At 37.4% G+C, this 17,634-nt stretch overlaps 1 protein-coding gene across 1 annotated transcript in view; it reads right to left on the reverse strand.

Moving 5' to 3' along the window:
* Nucleotides 1-17,634, reverse strand: part of gbe1b (glucan (1,4-alpha-), branching enzyme 1b) — a 94,538-nt gene that overhangs the window by 23,390 nt on the left and 53,514 nt on the right. The window contains exons 13-14 of the mRNA XM_084949986.1: nucleotides 4,593-4,777; nucleotides 118-248 (exon numbers count right to left, since the gene is read on the reverse strand). Of these exons, the coding sequence (XP_084806112.1) occupies nucleotides 118-248; nucleotides 4,593-4,777 (316 nt within the window). The remainder of the gene's footprint in view (nucleotides 1-117; nucleotides 249-4,592; nucleotides 4,778-17,634) is intronic.

Raw genomic sequence — 17,634 nt, forward strand, 5'->3', positions numbered from 1 at the left:
AAGGACAACATTACTCTGAGAGGCACTGTAAGTGTGCACTGTGGTGTAACAAAGGAAAGCCACAGTCTGAAGATTTCAAATGAAAATAAAATTTTAAAAAAGACATATGAAGGATACTTTCCTGGAGCTTCTACAGCCACCCTGTAGTCCTGGAAGCTCTTACTGGGGTGGAAGTTGAAGATAAAGAGCACATTTGACCTGTCAAACACAATGACCTTGTCCTCTTCATGCTTGGCACTGACAAAGGCCTGGAGGGGGAGAGGAGAGAGAAAGAAAAGCTAATAAAGTATTTCTTCATGAATAGTCATTACCTTTCTCATCTTGGATTTAGAGAATTATAATGGAGCACATTATATCAGTGGACTACACATTTCCAAACACACTAAGAGACATTCCCACATCAAATTTTGGGTGGCAATCATCAGCAGAAAGCAGCGGCCCTGGGTAGCGCAAGGCAGACACTGTCAGCCCTAGACAGCTGCACATGATAAAGCCGCCACTCTCCTGTGGAGCGAGCTACTGTTAACGTGTCATTAGCAGAGATTATCAATGTCACCCCACCCCCTATTTTTAGTGCCTTGTTCCCCAAGCCAATTTCAGGGCAGCAAATTCACGGCTGAACGAGAAGATAAGCACCCCGACAACTGGACCAGCAGAGAGGATGGAGGTTAAGAAATGAGCTGACAGTCTGGAGTCTTTTCCCAAGTCCATTTCTACATGAGAACTCTGCAAATTCCAAGTAAAGCCAAGTTTCACTGACCGGCAGTTTAATCTGAAGCCATGAAGTCTTGACCAAATTAGAACACAGAGCTAGTCATAAATAAAAATAAGCATTAAATGTCAATGTAATCATCTGTCTTCGTAGTTTAGGAATATATTCTGATTATAGCCTAATCTGTAAATGTTCATGGAAAAATAAAAATTATAATGTAATAATTTTCAAGTGTGGAACAAGAAAAATACCTATTTAGGAGGCCAATAAATGGTCCCCCGATATGAAAGCAAAACCCTCTAGTATGACATTAGGTCACAGTCTGTCAAATTTCTGTCACTGCCAGCAGGATCCCCCTGATTGGGAGCTGTTTTGACTGAAACTTAGCCAGGCAATAAGAGCTTATTTTTGAAGTCAGCAATCTGAATGAGTAAATTTTTGCTAGTCCACTGCTAAAATCCAATATTTGCACAAAATGCTATCCTCTTCTCTGCTCCCTTTTCTTCGCTAGAACTTATATTAAGTCAGCTGCAGTCCAGCGCACCCAGCGCAGTTGGCAGAAAAATTGGATTTAACTTTGGATATGCCACAGGCAAACATTTTCCGTTTCCGGAGAGATAGGAGACATCGAAAATACATTTGAAGATGTAACCTGCTGCTGGAAAAGGCAAAAATAATGATTTGACTTTTGCCCCCAAGGTTTTCTATTGAAAACTATGTGAATGAATCACTGCCTCACGTCCAAACTGCTGATTCCAATGACCTTATTATTAGGAAAAAAACTATGCAAAGTGCATTTTTTCTGATTTGCTGGATTTATAGACCACTTTTACGATTTCCATCAAAGACTGACTAAAGTTTCATTGCAAGCGATTAAAAGCATCTTGGGTATTTCTAATGGTTGGTGTCAGAGCTAGAAATTATTTTTGCTTTATTTGCTAGTGAGTGCTGCTTTATCGTAAAATACATTCAGAGCTGCACACCTCAAGGAAGAGGAGTTTTAGTTCAAGTCCAAAAACTTTGGCCTTTTAAAACTCACAGATGCACATCTTCAAAGACATATGCACAAATCTCACTTTTCAGCAAAGTCCCTGCATGTTTCCATTTCTGCTTAGTTCATTTACACCAGGGACAAAAAGGAGAACTGCTGACATATCAGCTTATGCTTCTTGTTTTAACTACAAAATGCCCTTGGATCCTTCCACTACAGTGAAATATTGAACTAACCGAGCTATAGAATTTTCCCCGCTAAGAACAATTACCTTGGCAATGTCACTGATGAGCCATACAAAGGATTTCGCCTCATCTGGTTATTATAGCAGAATCTCTGAACACTTATTGGCCTTATCTGCGAGTGATGTTCTGATGTTCTTTTTGTGATATTGTTTCATTCTGTGAATAAGAATTTCTTGTCTCAGCTGTTTCTGTGTGCACAGACACTGGAACACAGGGTTAGCCACACAAACCACTAGAGCTGATTTATTATCTCTTGTCTGGTCTTCAGGGCACTTACTCAATATCTTATGAGTAGCTTAAGTTTTACATAATGCCTATATTGATTAACGCCTCTACTTAGAAACTTCTTTTTTTTTAAGATAATATCTGCGTGTACCATTTTATCCAAGTACTGACTAACTGATGTAATGCTACATGCTATTACAAGTAAAAGACAGGCATACATACATATGTATATAAGGCAGCATCCATGAAGGCATAGGGATGCATTCGTGCATAGAGCATTGGTTACTTTGAAGATTTTAATGCTATATTAATTAAATGTATTAATGTTAAACCACATGTTTATATTTTGGAGCAACATACGCTGTTTTTTTCTACACAAGTACTTGCTTATTTCAGCAGGATAGTGCTAAACTGCATTTTGCATGTACTACAAAAGCACAGCTCCATATTAAGATCTGAAATTCATACCTGTCACTCAGTGACAAATATTTTGATATTATCCAGAGCCAACAAAGGATGCCTCAAATCTAATAATAAAAACTTTGAAAACAAGTGGTCTCCTCATATTTCGAACGGCTTCCTGTACAAGTAGTAAGAAAAGAAGACGTGATACAACACAGTGATAAACATGCCCCATTTCCCCATACTATTTTTAATGTGTTTCTGGCATCAAATTCATGAGTATATATTGCTAAAAACAAGAACATTGTATTATTGAGAAATATAGGGCTTATATGGACTCAATGGTGGCCAATCTGAAAACGATGTCTCGTATATCTTCAAACGCATGATGTCTGCTGGTTTATTTGTTGGCACATATTCTGATTAGTTGATTTATAGACTTAGATTATAGCAGCAGAAACAGGCTATCATTTCTCACCAAATCTGTCAGTTTGCTGCCAGTGGACGTGTTTCGCAGTATCAGGATCACCCGTTTGATAAACCAGACTAAAACAGACAGTCAGGATTAAAAATTTGCTGACATCCTGCCCTCCGTTCAAGAGTTAAACAAATCCAAAATCAGATATCTGTAGAGTTTCTTTCTGCAACCTACAACTCTGTCATTATTCCATTTATTCCATAATGATTCTAGCAGTTTTGCACCATTGCATGTATAAATCTGGTAATATGCTGTATTGGTGTTGTTATATTCAATGTTTGTCCTTATTATGTTATGTGCATTGAGAGCAATGAAAAAAGTGGAGTCCAAGACATTTTTCCCCAAGATAATATTGCTATAGTATGTTGAGACAATTAAATGACTATTTAAAGATCAGATGAAAGCCAGATTGTTCCTTAGTGTTCTTGACATAAATACATCTCAACAATCTGTCAAAACCTTTCAGATATTTGTTTGGCAACAAAACGCACAAAGTGAAAGTCTAATCACATATACATGCTCTTTGACCCTCCATAAGACACATACTGCTAAATCTGGCTGTAGAGCACAGCACAACTGCTATTACAGAACATCATTTATGTTTGAGATGTCTTAAGTGTACATTATATAGCTGTGACCTACTGTATGATTTTACATTAAATGCACAGAACCAAGAAAAACAGCACTCACAGTATGCCGCAGGTCAGCTCTCGTGCCAAATGTATTCACTTTCCCTGCCAGTAGCATCATTTACGATCAGCATTCCCTCTCATTTACCCAACAGGCAGCACACAAATCAGTAAGGCTGTGCTTTTCCTTTGCCTTACCTCCAAAGCTCTGTCTCTCATCTACTTCTAAAGGATGCAGGAGCCTCCAGTAACTCAGAACACACTTTTGACTGATAGGCCAATATGCAGAAATTATCCGTGTGAACCAGGCATGTCTCTAATTATGCCCTCTGATATTTTTTTCTACTCTGCTGCATTTGTCTGTCTGTCGAGCAGCACTCCGCAGGACAGAGTGTAACATAGCAAGGTGAAGTAGCTTTAATCTGGGGACTGATTCCCAGGGATGTGAGGGAAGGTATTTTTGAATCAATTACACACACTCACTTCTAATCCCTGTCAATTTAGCCAAAGTCTCCATTTGCATTATCCCATTACTTTGCTACCAGCACCTCAAGAGAAAAAAAACACACATTTTTTTTCCTTCTCCCAGAGGCTTCAAACGCAGGGAAAGACACAAGCTTCAGGAAATCTATTACTGTTCAACCTGACAGCAGCCAGAAAAACAAGACATTTACAAAATGAACTCTAATGTGTGCAGGGAAACTTTACAGGTATGTGAAGATAGTGAGCTGAGGCTACATTTAATCTTGAAGAAAATAAACCTTTATCAGACTTATAAACAGCTGGTTGAGAAACGACAGGCTATTATTGTATATGTGTTTGAAAAGTTGCTGCAGCGATTTCTTTTTTTGCCGTTTCATCACATTGCGTGCATAAAGCCTACTGTACAGTCAACGTGTGACGTTCTTACAGGTGGAGCTGCCAGCCAGCCGTACTTGTCTTCAGTACGGTTCATGTCCCGGTCAAAGGCATAGAGCTGAGAGTAGCGCAGGTGATCCATATCTAGCAGGTTAAACTGCCGCCGGGCATAGTGGTAACTCTGATTGTTGCCCTCTCTGGGGAAATCCAACCACTCAGGATGGCCAAACTCATTTCCTGCAACACAGAAAGTTTTATTAAAAAAGGTACATAATGAACGGAAAGGCACAGTCTTTGAATCAAAAGACCCTATTATACTGTCCTATATAAGGTGCATTTAGGGTTTTGTGCAATTTTTAACAAGATGGAAAAATAAAAAGATAGAGATCACACTTTTTTCATAACCTGACCAGAAGATACTTACTTTCCTGTTTTAAAGAGAGCTAAATTTCACCAAGTGACAATCATCTTATAACCCAAGAATCGGCCCCAAATCCAGTAGCTTTCATTTGAGCTTCGCCCTTTCAATTTGTGCAAAATTAATTCACCAGGATACATTTTCATCATTAGAATTTAAATCTCAGTTCTTCATAACAATATGAATGTTTCAACTTGGTGTTAGAACCAATACCAAGAGCTATTCAACTCGCACACAAATGAGACTATAATAAACAGATTCATCACTCGCTCATCGCTGTTTAATTCGTGTTTGTGAAAACAATATCTAAATTACTGTCTTATTCTGCCACCTTTCAAATGCCTGTTTGTTCATTTCATCTTTTCCTCATCTTTCACTTAATTAGGAGAAACAAGCTGAAATCTTCGGACTGCGCGCATTTAGCAAAACAGAACACACACTGTGGAACTTTTCTGAAAACAGACCTGATGCTACTATCAAGACACGCCAGAAAGGAGATGAGATAATGAATCCGTCACTGGGTGTCATGACAACATCATAAAACAACAGCCAGGATAATTGAATTCCTGGCAGTAAAAGAAAGACAAACCAGAGACGGAAGATGATGACAACAAAAATAAATAAATAAAAACAAATAAATAAGGGGGAAAAAAAAACCCTGAGTGATGGGATGAAGTGAAACAGACAGGGACTGACAGCAGATTTTAATGAAATACATTATGTAGGTGTTAAAGTAGTAGCAAACAATAAGACATGAACTGCCAACAGAACAAGCACACTGCAGCACTTGCCTAGGAATTAGGGCAACAGAGAGAGAGAGAGAGAGAGAAAGTGAGAGAGAAAGTGAGAGAGAAAGTAAGAGAGAAAGTGAGAGAGAAAGTAAGAGAGAAAGTGAGAGAGAAAGTGAGAGAGAAAGTAAGAGAGAAAGTGAGAGAGAAAGTGAGAGAGAAAGTGAGAGAGAAAGTGAGAGAGTGCTTTTTCTTCTGACATCTGCATGAATAACAAGCCTCCCACACAAGTGAACTTGAAATGTTAAGGAGAGAATTACACCTCAGCACCACCAGTCAAAAACAGACTTTCTTCCCTGCACTCAACCAAGAGGATTGTGTACACTACTTTATTGAGTATCTGAAATTCTTGTACTAATATTTCATATATTAAAAGCACAGAACCTATACTTCATTTAGTTGGAGATTAGTGAGAAAGTCAAACATTGCACACTGCATGGATTTGACTAAATGTTTATTGTGTGAAAAGTGCACAAACCAAAGTTGTGTTAATGCTGAATACTGTAATGAAAATGGTGACTACAGTTTTAGTATTCAATGAGATAATTGTTTTAATTCATTTATTTTTCTCAGTATTATTGTACAGGGTGTGTATCAAAACCTTTAATTTTACACCAGTTGACCAGTCCGTTTTTCAGTTCTCATAGTCACAAATTACAATAGTAAGTAGGTGGAACATATAACACTATAAGGGAGCAGAAGTGCTAGTTAATTTTGTGGCAAACGAGTATAGTGTGCTATACACTCATTGGCCATTTTATCACCTTGGACACCAAGGTCCTGTAAACTTCTTCAGAGATTTTGGTCCATATTGACATGATGATATTCTCAGTCATTGCAGATTGACCATTTGTACATTCTTGATTATGCAAATTTCCAATTCTACAAAGATCCTCTATTGGATTTAGTTCTGATAACTGTGGAGGCCATTTGAGTAGAGGCTGTGCTGTTTAAATAATGTTCAGTTAGTACTAAGGGACCCAAAGGAAAATATAGAAAATATCCACCACAAGCAGCTTAAACTCTTTTTGGACACCAAACTCTGACCCTGCTATCCAAATGTTACAGCAGAAACTGACTCATCAGACCAGGAAACATTGTTTCAGTCTTTTGTTGTCCAATTTTTGCTCAGCCAGTGTGAGTTGTAGCCTAAGTTCCATGTTCTTAGCTCACAAGAATGACACCTACTGTGGTCTTCTGCTGATGTAGCCCATCAGCTCTGACTTCACATGTTGTGCATTCAGAGATAGCTTGATTGTATGGCCCAGAGAAGTGAAACTCACTGGATACTTTCTCTTTTTTGGACCACTCTCTGCAAACACTAGAGATAGTTGTGTGTGAAAATCCCAAGAGAGCAGTCGTTTCTGAAATAATCAGATCACCTCATTTAATACCACATTTTCTTTCAAATTGTGATGCTTGGTTTGAACTTCACAAGGTCATTGCAATGCTCACACCCCTAAATGCATTGAGTTTCTACCATGTGATTGGTTGATTACAGTAGATATCTGTGTTAATGAGCAGCTTTGTGAGGATCTATTCTGTACCTCATTAGGTGGCCAGAGATTGTATACAGGTGATGGCTTAGTTTCTTTTGGTGATGATCTTGATTCTGCACCGTTTGAAACGCCACCCCTGTTTTCACAAACTGAAATTTGCCTACACTGCGTGAGCTATAGACTATAAAACCCTTCTAGAAGGCCATGATGTTGATATCATCTGATTTTGTTTACTCATGTTCATTGCTGATATTGATAATGTCAGTCTTGTTCCAGTCTTGTCCTTACATCACTGGGAATTTGGTATGTGGGGTGAGAAAAGTCCCCGAGTGCTCTGAAGTTTAAGAGAATAAACAGCAAAATTTATCCTTGTCACCTTCTTGAGTTTATTTATAACACACCTGAAGCCAGTTTTCATCAGCCTGTGAGCTAAAGAAATCTAGGACTGTGTGAAGGCACTAATACAGGAAGTAAAGGCTCTCCTCTGGACATCATCTTTGTTTTGTTTTTTCCTCCTGTCTGTTTTATCAAGACAGCTGGGCAATTCCTCCACTGATGTTACAGCTGCTGTAGGCTATGTCTTGGCCCTGGCCACAGGTGGCAATGGATATGTCAGTTGGCATTAACTGCCCCTAAGCAAAAGGACAAGTTCTTCTGAGTGTTCTTCCTCCACTAGGGAGGCTACCTAAAATGCCAATCTCCCCAGTGATCAGGTGTCTTATGAGCCTTAGAGAAGAAATTGACAGTTTTAAGACCATTCTTAATGCATCAACACAATCCTTTTTCTTTGTTCAATAGCTGCACGCCGTACGTTTCAAAAACAAACAAAAACAAACCAAAGACATTAACGAGCATTTAACTGAAAGGCTCGGACTAAGTGATGCAAAATGATATAATGCTTTTTGGAAATGCTCCCACGCAGTAATTTCCACTACAGGATTATTGCTGTGCTGCTAGAAGCCTCGAAGATCACGGTCATTTACTATTGAGTTCTTCCCTTGTCCCTTTTTCTTACTCTTTTGATGATATTATGTACTACTGATCATAAGACATTCCAACATATTTGCAGTTTTATACAGAGAGATGTTATTCTTTTCCCATTTGTGGCATTCAGTATGTTGTATTTGCACTATTTGAGTAATTGAAAGATTACAATACACATGAAGACATAGTGCTAGCCCCATGCTTTGTAAGTGGAGTCGTTTTAAATAAGCATATTAATGCATTTTCAGTGTAAAGAATGTATGACTTGTATACCGAGAACTGGAATAACATAAAAAAAAATTACATTGTAACTGAGCTGACAATGTAAACTATGGAAGAGAAGACTGTGCGGAATGAAATATATCATTCCCTCATGAAAAGATACATATTTTATTGTACAAATGTCATCACAGTAAGCATATAGTAATCTCTGAGCCAATACATGTAAAAAGGCACAAAGCAATACTCTCAAATGTTTTAAACCCCTCAAGGTACTCCTTCGTCAGAAAGAAAGAAAGAAAAAAAAAATCTAAATTTAGATGTTATTTCACTGTCAAACGTCAATATTTTATGTCTGATGCATAATGTACTATTTTGCTGTATCCACCCTCAGCCTGGCTCGTCAACATCTACAGCACTTTTGAGTTCCTACATGTCCCACAATGATTTTCAACACGCCCAAGGGAAATGGCTCTGTGTTGCAGTATGTTGCATACAGTATGGGTAGGTGTTGGGAGTGAAAGCACCAAAAGAATTATTGTACATTTTTCTAGTATAGAAAGGGAGAGGAATGGATCAATGCAGTGGCATGCAATGCACAGTTCAGACTGCAAAAAGCCAAAGAACCTGTTGTAATTCATATACCACTGAGAACACATCCACAAAGATACAAGCTACAAATGCTTTACCAGGTATTCCACCATGGGCAATGTGTATCACAGTCACAGTTCAAAGCCAGTTTTGAGTATGTAGTGTACTCACGGTTGCGAAATTATTATCAAAGACCATGCATTATTGAGGGTCCTCCATAAAACATTAGGGCCCTGCAGGCCAAGGCAGAGACACTGGTAGCTCTACTGCACCTTTACAGACTATTTCTAAATGTGACGTTTTTAGCTTCGTGTCAAGACACTAAACCATAAAAAAAAATATTGACACTTTTGCAATACATTGCTATTAAAATGAAAGAAAGGAGGAAAAAAAGAAGGATTCTAAAGGCATTAACGGCCTCTAAAGCATGAACTCTACTGTCATTTTTGTATTGTAAAGAAACCTCAGTGGCTTTTAAATTCATTATGAATATAGCACCAATGTAGGTTTCACGCAGGATGAAAGTAACAAATATTGATTTTTTTGGTAACACCATTATAATTAAAAACAACAACAAAAAACACTAGCTCATGACGGAATATCTGTACACTCAAGATATCCACGTCTCTTAAAGGAGATATCAAAGAATGCAGTGGGCCATAGATACACAGAAACCTTTTTTTCAGATTGCTATGTACATGTAATTAGAACAGCTAATGTCATCATAGACGATATACTGTATGCACAGGCCAAAATGCATAAATGAAACAATTTTAGTGTTGTACTATTTGCTGTTTAGGGAAATGACGACTCAATCAAACTGAAATATGAATAATTTCCCCAATTTCATTCTGAAATGTTGCACATAACTGACGGTTTCCAATAGTTTTTCGATGTTTGCAGACTCACAAACAATGTGAGCCAGTAAATATGATGTTGAAGTTAATGCAAAAAATATATATTTGGTTTTCACATTATCAGCAAAGATGTACCATACAGTACATGATGCACAACAGATCACCAAAACTGCGAAATGAATGATAACTTTGTGTGTACAGCTCTTGGTCTGCTTATAAGAAATAACAGTGAACCCTAAATGGAATAGAACCCAAAGGAAACAATGGATTAAATTTCTGTTTCAGACAGAAAGAACTTAACCATAGCTCTCAGGACTCATTCTCATCCCTGGGGTATAATACGAAGGTGACTTAATCTCTATACCCTTATAAGGTAGCTGTCTAATGCCTAAACCTGATAAGCGAGTCAATGTGAAAGTAAAAAGCAAGTAAAAATAAAGCATATAAAGCCCAAAACACAAAGGTCCCAATAGGAAGGGGACCACAGTCAACTGCAACTTAGACCACTGACACCACTTTTCCACCCTTCTAACTTAGGTATCTTAAATAGCACCGTTATCGCTCAGCAGCCAATACTGCCGATGCATCAAGGCACCAACGCCAAAGGACACCTTGCGCGTAATGGGGAGACGCAGGAGGCATCTGGCAAGATGGCATTATATTACATGCTGGGATGAGAAAGCATTAGTGAAAGCACAAGTGGAAAAAAATAATTTAAAGAAGCGCTTACACCAGGCTGCACTTGCAATATTTCAGCATCATGTGACTTCATTTATTGCCACAAACTGCACAAATAAAGCAACATACAACAGAAATCTTCCCAGAAATGCATAATATTTTACTAACTTTGAGAGAATGTTTCAGTATGAATTGCTTTTTATTTATAAGCCAGCACCATTAAGCTTTTCTTTGTCATACTTTTTTCCTCTGGCAGCGTGGGTGCCATATGGAAGCAGCGAGGGCACGTTCAAACACCTGCATGCACAAAACACCAGGGTTAGAGAAAGAGAAAAAAAAAAAAAACGTGATCTGCCTGCTAAGCTCTGTCCTAGACAGCAAAAGCCGGGATACTGGCTGGTGCTTTGATAAAAGCTCTTGAAAGAGCTACATTCATTAACGGGATAAGTGCACATGCCTCTTTTGCCTATTTACTTTCAGTTTTCCAGTGTTATTATTTTATAAAGTCTAGTGGAGATGATTGGTTTCCTGGAGAAATTGATTCAGTAACCTGTGGAAGCTTTTGACTCTTCTTTGATTTCAGCTTTAAAGAAACACATTAGACACACCTCCATTAGGTAATCATTTTCCTCTCTTCTACGATAACACGGCAAAGTTCCTCCCATATGCCCGCATTAATCACCATGATAATCACCTTCCTCTACCTCCTCACAGCTGAAATAAACCAGATAGCACATTCTGTTCAAGGATGAAATATGATGGATTCTCACCCTAATAAGCCACAATGTAGCTTGCCATCACTAGTGTGTGAATGTGTGTGTGAATGGGTGGATGACTGGATGTGTAAAGCGCTTTGGGGTCCTTAGGGACTAGTAAAGCGCTATACAAATACAGGCCACTTACCATTTAATACACAGATAAATAAAATCCTAATAACGTATGAAAGGCAGGCTGTCTCATATAAAATATGGAGACATGTTTTAGTATTATATAGATGGATTACCTACAAGGATAATACCACAAAGCAAATCTAGATTTGTTGGGTAAACTTTGCAATACCCTTTAATACTCTGAAAAAGATAGAAAGCTGGTTCAGTGTTCCACAACTGGGACGATAACTGTATTGGTCCTGCTGTATGCAAGGTTCAACTAATGGATAGACTGTACTTTCCGGTACCCTGCCGTAGACCATCCCAGGGAGGCTGAAGAGTGGGATACAACTGAATTTGGAACATACCGTCCAGCCCTCTTTCTTGAAAAGGAAAATCGCCACCCCAGTCCGCCTATGCAGAGATACTAATCCTAACTTCCATGCAATGTCACAGAGGCATGTCAAACAAGACAACCCTATAACACCCAGAGGTTTGAGTAGTTGCCAAGTAATCCCTTTTGTCCCCAGACTATGCTTGACCTGAAGATGGCACAGCACAGAAGTAGTCTTTCCACCACCCCACTACACCCTCAGTTGAAGTCAGCAACACCATCTCATCCGCTTTCTTCATGGTTTCCCAGAACTGCCTCAAGACCAACTGAAAGTCTTGTTCCATGGCCTAACTGAATTCCCACACCCAACTCCAGAACCACAAGCCATCCAAGCTTCACAGGACTCCTCCTTCAGCCTGCTGGCTCCCTTTACCTCTGGTTTCCACCTGGCTCTGGCTCAGTTACCACCACGTCAGGTGCCAATCATCTTACGCCCATAACTGTTTGGGTGTGCCATCATTGCCTGACATCCTCCCCCGCCATCTGATGCAGCTCAAAGGTAATGAGCCGAGATAGGGAGTAACGCCTTACAAGTAATGGGTTACTGTAATCTGATTACTTTTTTCAAGTGATGAGTAAAGTAAGGAATAACTATTGCAAAAAAGTAATAGATTAGAAAAAGTAATAGAAAAATACATTTAAGAGCGACAGGACTTAGTGCCGCAGAGTCTTTGATTTTATTTATTTTCTGTTGTGTTTTACTTGCATCTGTTTGAAAGAGTGAGTGTAAAAACAAAAAATGTTATTTTATATGCTGGAATATGCAGAAAATAGGTTTAAATGTTAAACAAATTTCTTCAAGTCAAAGTCTGTTGCATATAATTACATTTTTGCTTGATGCAATGTCCATAAAGTTAAAAGATTAAAACTAATAAAACAAGTTTTAAAAAGAGACTTTTTCATTTGATTGCAATTTATATGATGGATTATGCAGAGAAAGTAGAATTGGGCAGAAAGGTCTATTGCTTTATTACCTATTCAGGTTGTGTATCATGTTTTTAAAAAGTAACTAAGTAACTACTTACTTTTGAAAATAATTAGTTACTTAGTTATCAGCAAAGTAGCGGGATTACTTTTTGAAGAAGTAATAAGTAATTTGTTACTAATTACTTTTTTCAAGTAACTTGACCAACACTGGTAACGAGCACATAACTGCTCTGTTCCTGTCTTCCCCAGTGTCATATATATGTATTTTTCTGTTACAACACTTGCATGGTTGAAGGGTGTTTCTCCTGTTTCTTCTTGACCATTAAATTTTTCATTTATTAGATATTATAAATGCTAATGCCAATAGATAGACTTTAATAGATGCAGCTGGGATAAGCTTCAGTCTCATGCAACCCTGAATGGGATAAGTGGGTGGATGGAAATTTATAAATATCTAATACTTAAATATTTTTATATTATAACCTTTAAGTATTTTAGGAAAAAGTATATATAAGCAGTTGTACTAAGGCAAGACTTACACATACTTAATGCTGGAACAGTGTCAGAAAGCTCATGGAGGCCCTAACAATGATATGATTAATTGAGGGCAACTATGTTTACACAAGGTTATGTCAGGCAGCTTTTCAGGTGGCACGTTCCATTACTCCTCTACACAGCTCTGCATCAGATAAGGGCTTGACAGTGACACAGTCCCCTCAGTAATTAGCAGCCCAAGAAGCAGCCAAGGATCAATCTGTTTTCCATTGGAGGGATTCTGGCAAAGTAAGATCAATGAGTGAATCAGAAGAGATCAGAAGGCGAGTCACAGAAGGTTTTAGATGCAATACAATAAAATAAATAAATAAAACAAAGCTAGACATGATGCAATGATTATTTGCACCTGCTAGATTGATTTCTTGTTACTGTGTTAATATGCACTCCCGCTCCAAGTTTGCACATTAAATAAGCTTTACTGGTCCAACAGCAGGGATGGGACTGGCACATTCATCCCGAACCACAGGCCTCAAAGCACATTTAGCTCTCAGTGGGATTATGTATTTGAAATGTATGAGGAGAAAGAGCTGGTTTTCAATTCATTGTCCAAGGCTGCAGTATAATAGTTGCCTGTTGCATTGTAGCTCTCTATGAATGCAAAGTGCTCGGAGAAGTTTTAGCTCAATAATTTAGACTGTAAATCTGCAAGGTTATCTTAAGTCTCTGTGAGCACTGAAAGTCAGGAAGTTAGAGCACTTCCATTTTGTCCCTGCTGATGTAATGATAAAACCACTCAAGCGTTTCATTATTGCCACGCCACTTGGTGCTTTAATGTCACTCACGCTCCAACATCCTTTACAGTATCCGTCTCTGAGCCCCTCAAATGCGGATGCTCCCTTTGTCCTCTTGCTGTGTAGTGTTTGCTTTTGGTCATGAGTAAATAAATGGGTTTTTCTAGTCTAGGCACTTCAAATTGATTTGCTTGCTCAAACAATTTGCTCTTGCTCAGCACTGGCTAAATGACTCTGCCACCATTGATCCATTGACACGGTGTGTCATCTCAGATTTACTTGATATTTTTTGTCTCGAGCATTTTCTACCACTCGTCTACTGGTCTGAACTTGGAAAAGTTCGTAATAATCAACTTCAGCGTCTTGTGTTTTTGTAGACTTGAAAAAAAAATGTTTCATCAGCTCCCTCATTTTATGTTCTTTTGAAAACACTTTCACCCACTATTACTTATCATAATATGATAGCAGAATTATTTTAGTCAGCCTGACAGCAGTTTTCAAAAGAGAACAATATTTCTTTCTCTGCTTCCTTTATACTGGCCTTCTTTCATATATCTGCTCTTCAAAACCACTGAGCTTTACTTGACTGGATTGTCTCGACTTGACAGAACGGTTTACATTTAAGTTTGAATTCTGGGTTTGTCTCACTTGTCTAATTCTGCAAACTCTAAATTTAGAAAATCAAATAACTAACAATTTTCAATAGGGAGATTTCATTTTTATCTTTAAGCATGTGCATATACGCAAATGACTCTTCTGAAGCCTTTTGCCGGGTTGAGAATACTCAAAATACTATTGTACATGGTATCTGCTCCACTTATATACAGGTCATTTAAATGTGGATGACTTTCAACCTTCTTTGAAAATACTCTTGAACCTCCTGCCTTTATGAAAACCGTCAGATCTCAGTAATAAGTCTCCTAAGATGATTTTATTTTTCAGTCCACAGTCACATCCGCCTCTTATGAACAGAAGACTGGTTTAGCTATATTTATATCCAATTCTAACCTTCACCTTCAATGTTGATTTACTGACTGAACTCCAGGTTTGCAAACTTGTGACTTCAATTATTAAGATTGTCATTTTTAGTCTAGAGCTAGAGTAATTTTATTCCAACATACACTGTAAATGTTTGCATAATGTAATCAACATAGAGGACAACAAAATAATGACTTGTGTATCATTAATTCAGCCCGACTGTTTTCAGTTGAAGATGTGGCTAACGTTCATGACGGATTTATACAGAGCTTCAAATGCCAATATCTATGTTAAAATGCCACAGAGCAAAAAAAAAAAAAAGTAAATAAATAAAAATTGTTTACTGTCTGGTGACTGTTTTGATGTCTACAGCCATTTCTTTCCTCATTGAATAAGCACATTTTCTTGTTTTTAATCACCCATATAAAATTTATTAAGGCTCAATGTTATGGGTGTGGCTTCTGGGACACAGTCAAAACAGATATAGCCAGCTAGCTTTGTATTTTCCATCATTTCTGAAGATTCCTGTCAAAAGGATTTCTGGACTCTGTCTATGGTGCCGTTACCTTTTGAGCAATTGTAATGCAATTATGTGACAACCAAATTGACTCCCTGTGTGGGGTTAATTGGACCAATAGACCATCCAACTAGTGTGAGCCAGTGCTGGTGAAAGTAATTCTGTTATGGACATATACAGTTAGGTTAATAGGTTTTTGTAATTTTGCCTATGTAAACAATTACTTACCATACATTATTTATTTAAAAAAAAAAAATGAATAATGTGTGAAGTGTAGACTTCCAGGTTCAAATCAAGGGGTTAAATAATTAGGAATTACAGTTCCCCATTTTCAGATAATGAAAACTATTTCGTCAGGTGGGTTGTAAGCAGTTTTATGGCCAGGTGAGATCTGTTCTATGGACTGACATTTGTGTCAAAAGAAAACAGTCACAAGAAAATAATTTCCTTTCACAGGTGAGAGTGTTCTTTGGAACTTGTACAATTAAATTCCAGGTATATTTAACAATATGCATGCGTGGAACTCAGCAGCCAAGCTCACAAAGAAGCAATCACACGGGGCAGATTGTCTGGTTGGCAAGTGCTACAGCAGATTAACACTGCCGCATACAGCTCAACCCTTCAAGAGGAATTCCACTTGCTTGGTTGGTTAAAAAAATAAAACAAAATAAAATTAAACAAAAAACCTCCCCCAAAAAACATCCTCTATTGTGCTTGGTCACTTACAAAAGAAGTGATGCCACAACCTCTGTGGCTGACAGATTAGCATGACAAATGGAATCAAAGGCTCTGTTTTATAGCAACAATTATAACAATTTGGAAAATGAAGTTTTTCCAAATTATCTATCAACAGTGATTAATTTAATTGTGTGCAACACAACGAATATCTGTGCCTGTAATATGAAATTATTTGCTTGAGATTATGATTTTCTGGCGTGCCACTTTTAACACAAATGAAATTCCAGTTCCCTTAATATTGGCATGTCATCTCAAAGACCTTAAGCCGATTCAAGGTGTTAAACTTGTATCTGATAGCTTTCCACTAGAACTTTCAATATGAGCTAAAAACTCATTTTGATGTAATAAGGTACATTATTATTAATAATAATAATAATAATAATAACTAGAAAAATTTGCATTTCCTACGAAAATGCAGTGTGGATGCTTTAAAGCTGAAGCTGTATGCAAAAACTAGCTGAAAAAGCTGAAAAGTTGCAGAAATTGTAAAAACTTTTCAGAAGCAAAGGAACTTTGCTAAAATGGAATAACTTAGCAGAACTGCAATATCTTAGAGGAAACATAATACTTGGCAGAAATACAATAGCATAGCAGAACTTAGCAGAAATATTGTAACTTACCAGAAACATGATAACTTCTCAAAAATACAAGAATTTAGGAGAAATAGTATAAGATAACAGAAAGAATATATTTAACCAAAAATACTTAAGCATTACAGAAACACTATGATTTAGAAAAATAGTACAACAGAGCAGAAATACTGTGATTTACCAGAGACACTGTGATGAACTATGAATATTGTAATTTTAAATCAATACTATGTTTTAGCACAAATACGATAATTTGACAGAAATACTATCATTTGGCAGAAATACTATGTTTCAGCACAAATACTCTGGTTTAGCACAAATATTATAACATAGCAGAAATACAATTATATAGCAGAAATGCTATATTTAGAAAGAAAAATATAATATAGTAGAAATAGTATGATTTAGCAGAAATACTACAATATAGCATAATAACAATGATTTAGAACAAATACTATGATTGAGCAGAATAGCAATAACTTAAGTGAAAATACTGGAAAAGTAAGATGACAAGCTGAAAAAAAAAAACGGAACATGGTTAAGTTCCCTCAAAACTAATTGTTGTTCACCTGTGAAAAAAAAATAAAGAAATAAAAATAAATTTAAAAAACAAGAAGGAACAGCCAACAGATACACACAAAATCAAATATGTATACACAAATGCACAGAGAGAGAGACACACGGAGGGTCTATGCCAGTCAACCAGTCTGAATATATTATATTTTTTTCCAACAATGTGATGCTGCCCTAAAGAGGGTCTC

Source organism: Perissodus microlepis, chromosome 14, assembly GCF_051167445.1.
Source record: "Perissodus microlepis isolate ML-2025 ecotype Zambia chromosome 14, ASM5116744v1, whole genome shotgun sequence".
Taxonomy (NCBI): Eukaryota; Metazoa; Chordata; class Actinopteri; order Cichliformes; family Cichlidae; genus Perissodus; species Perissodus microlepis.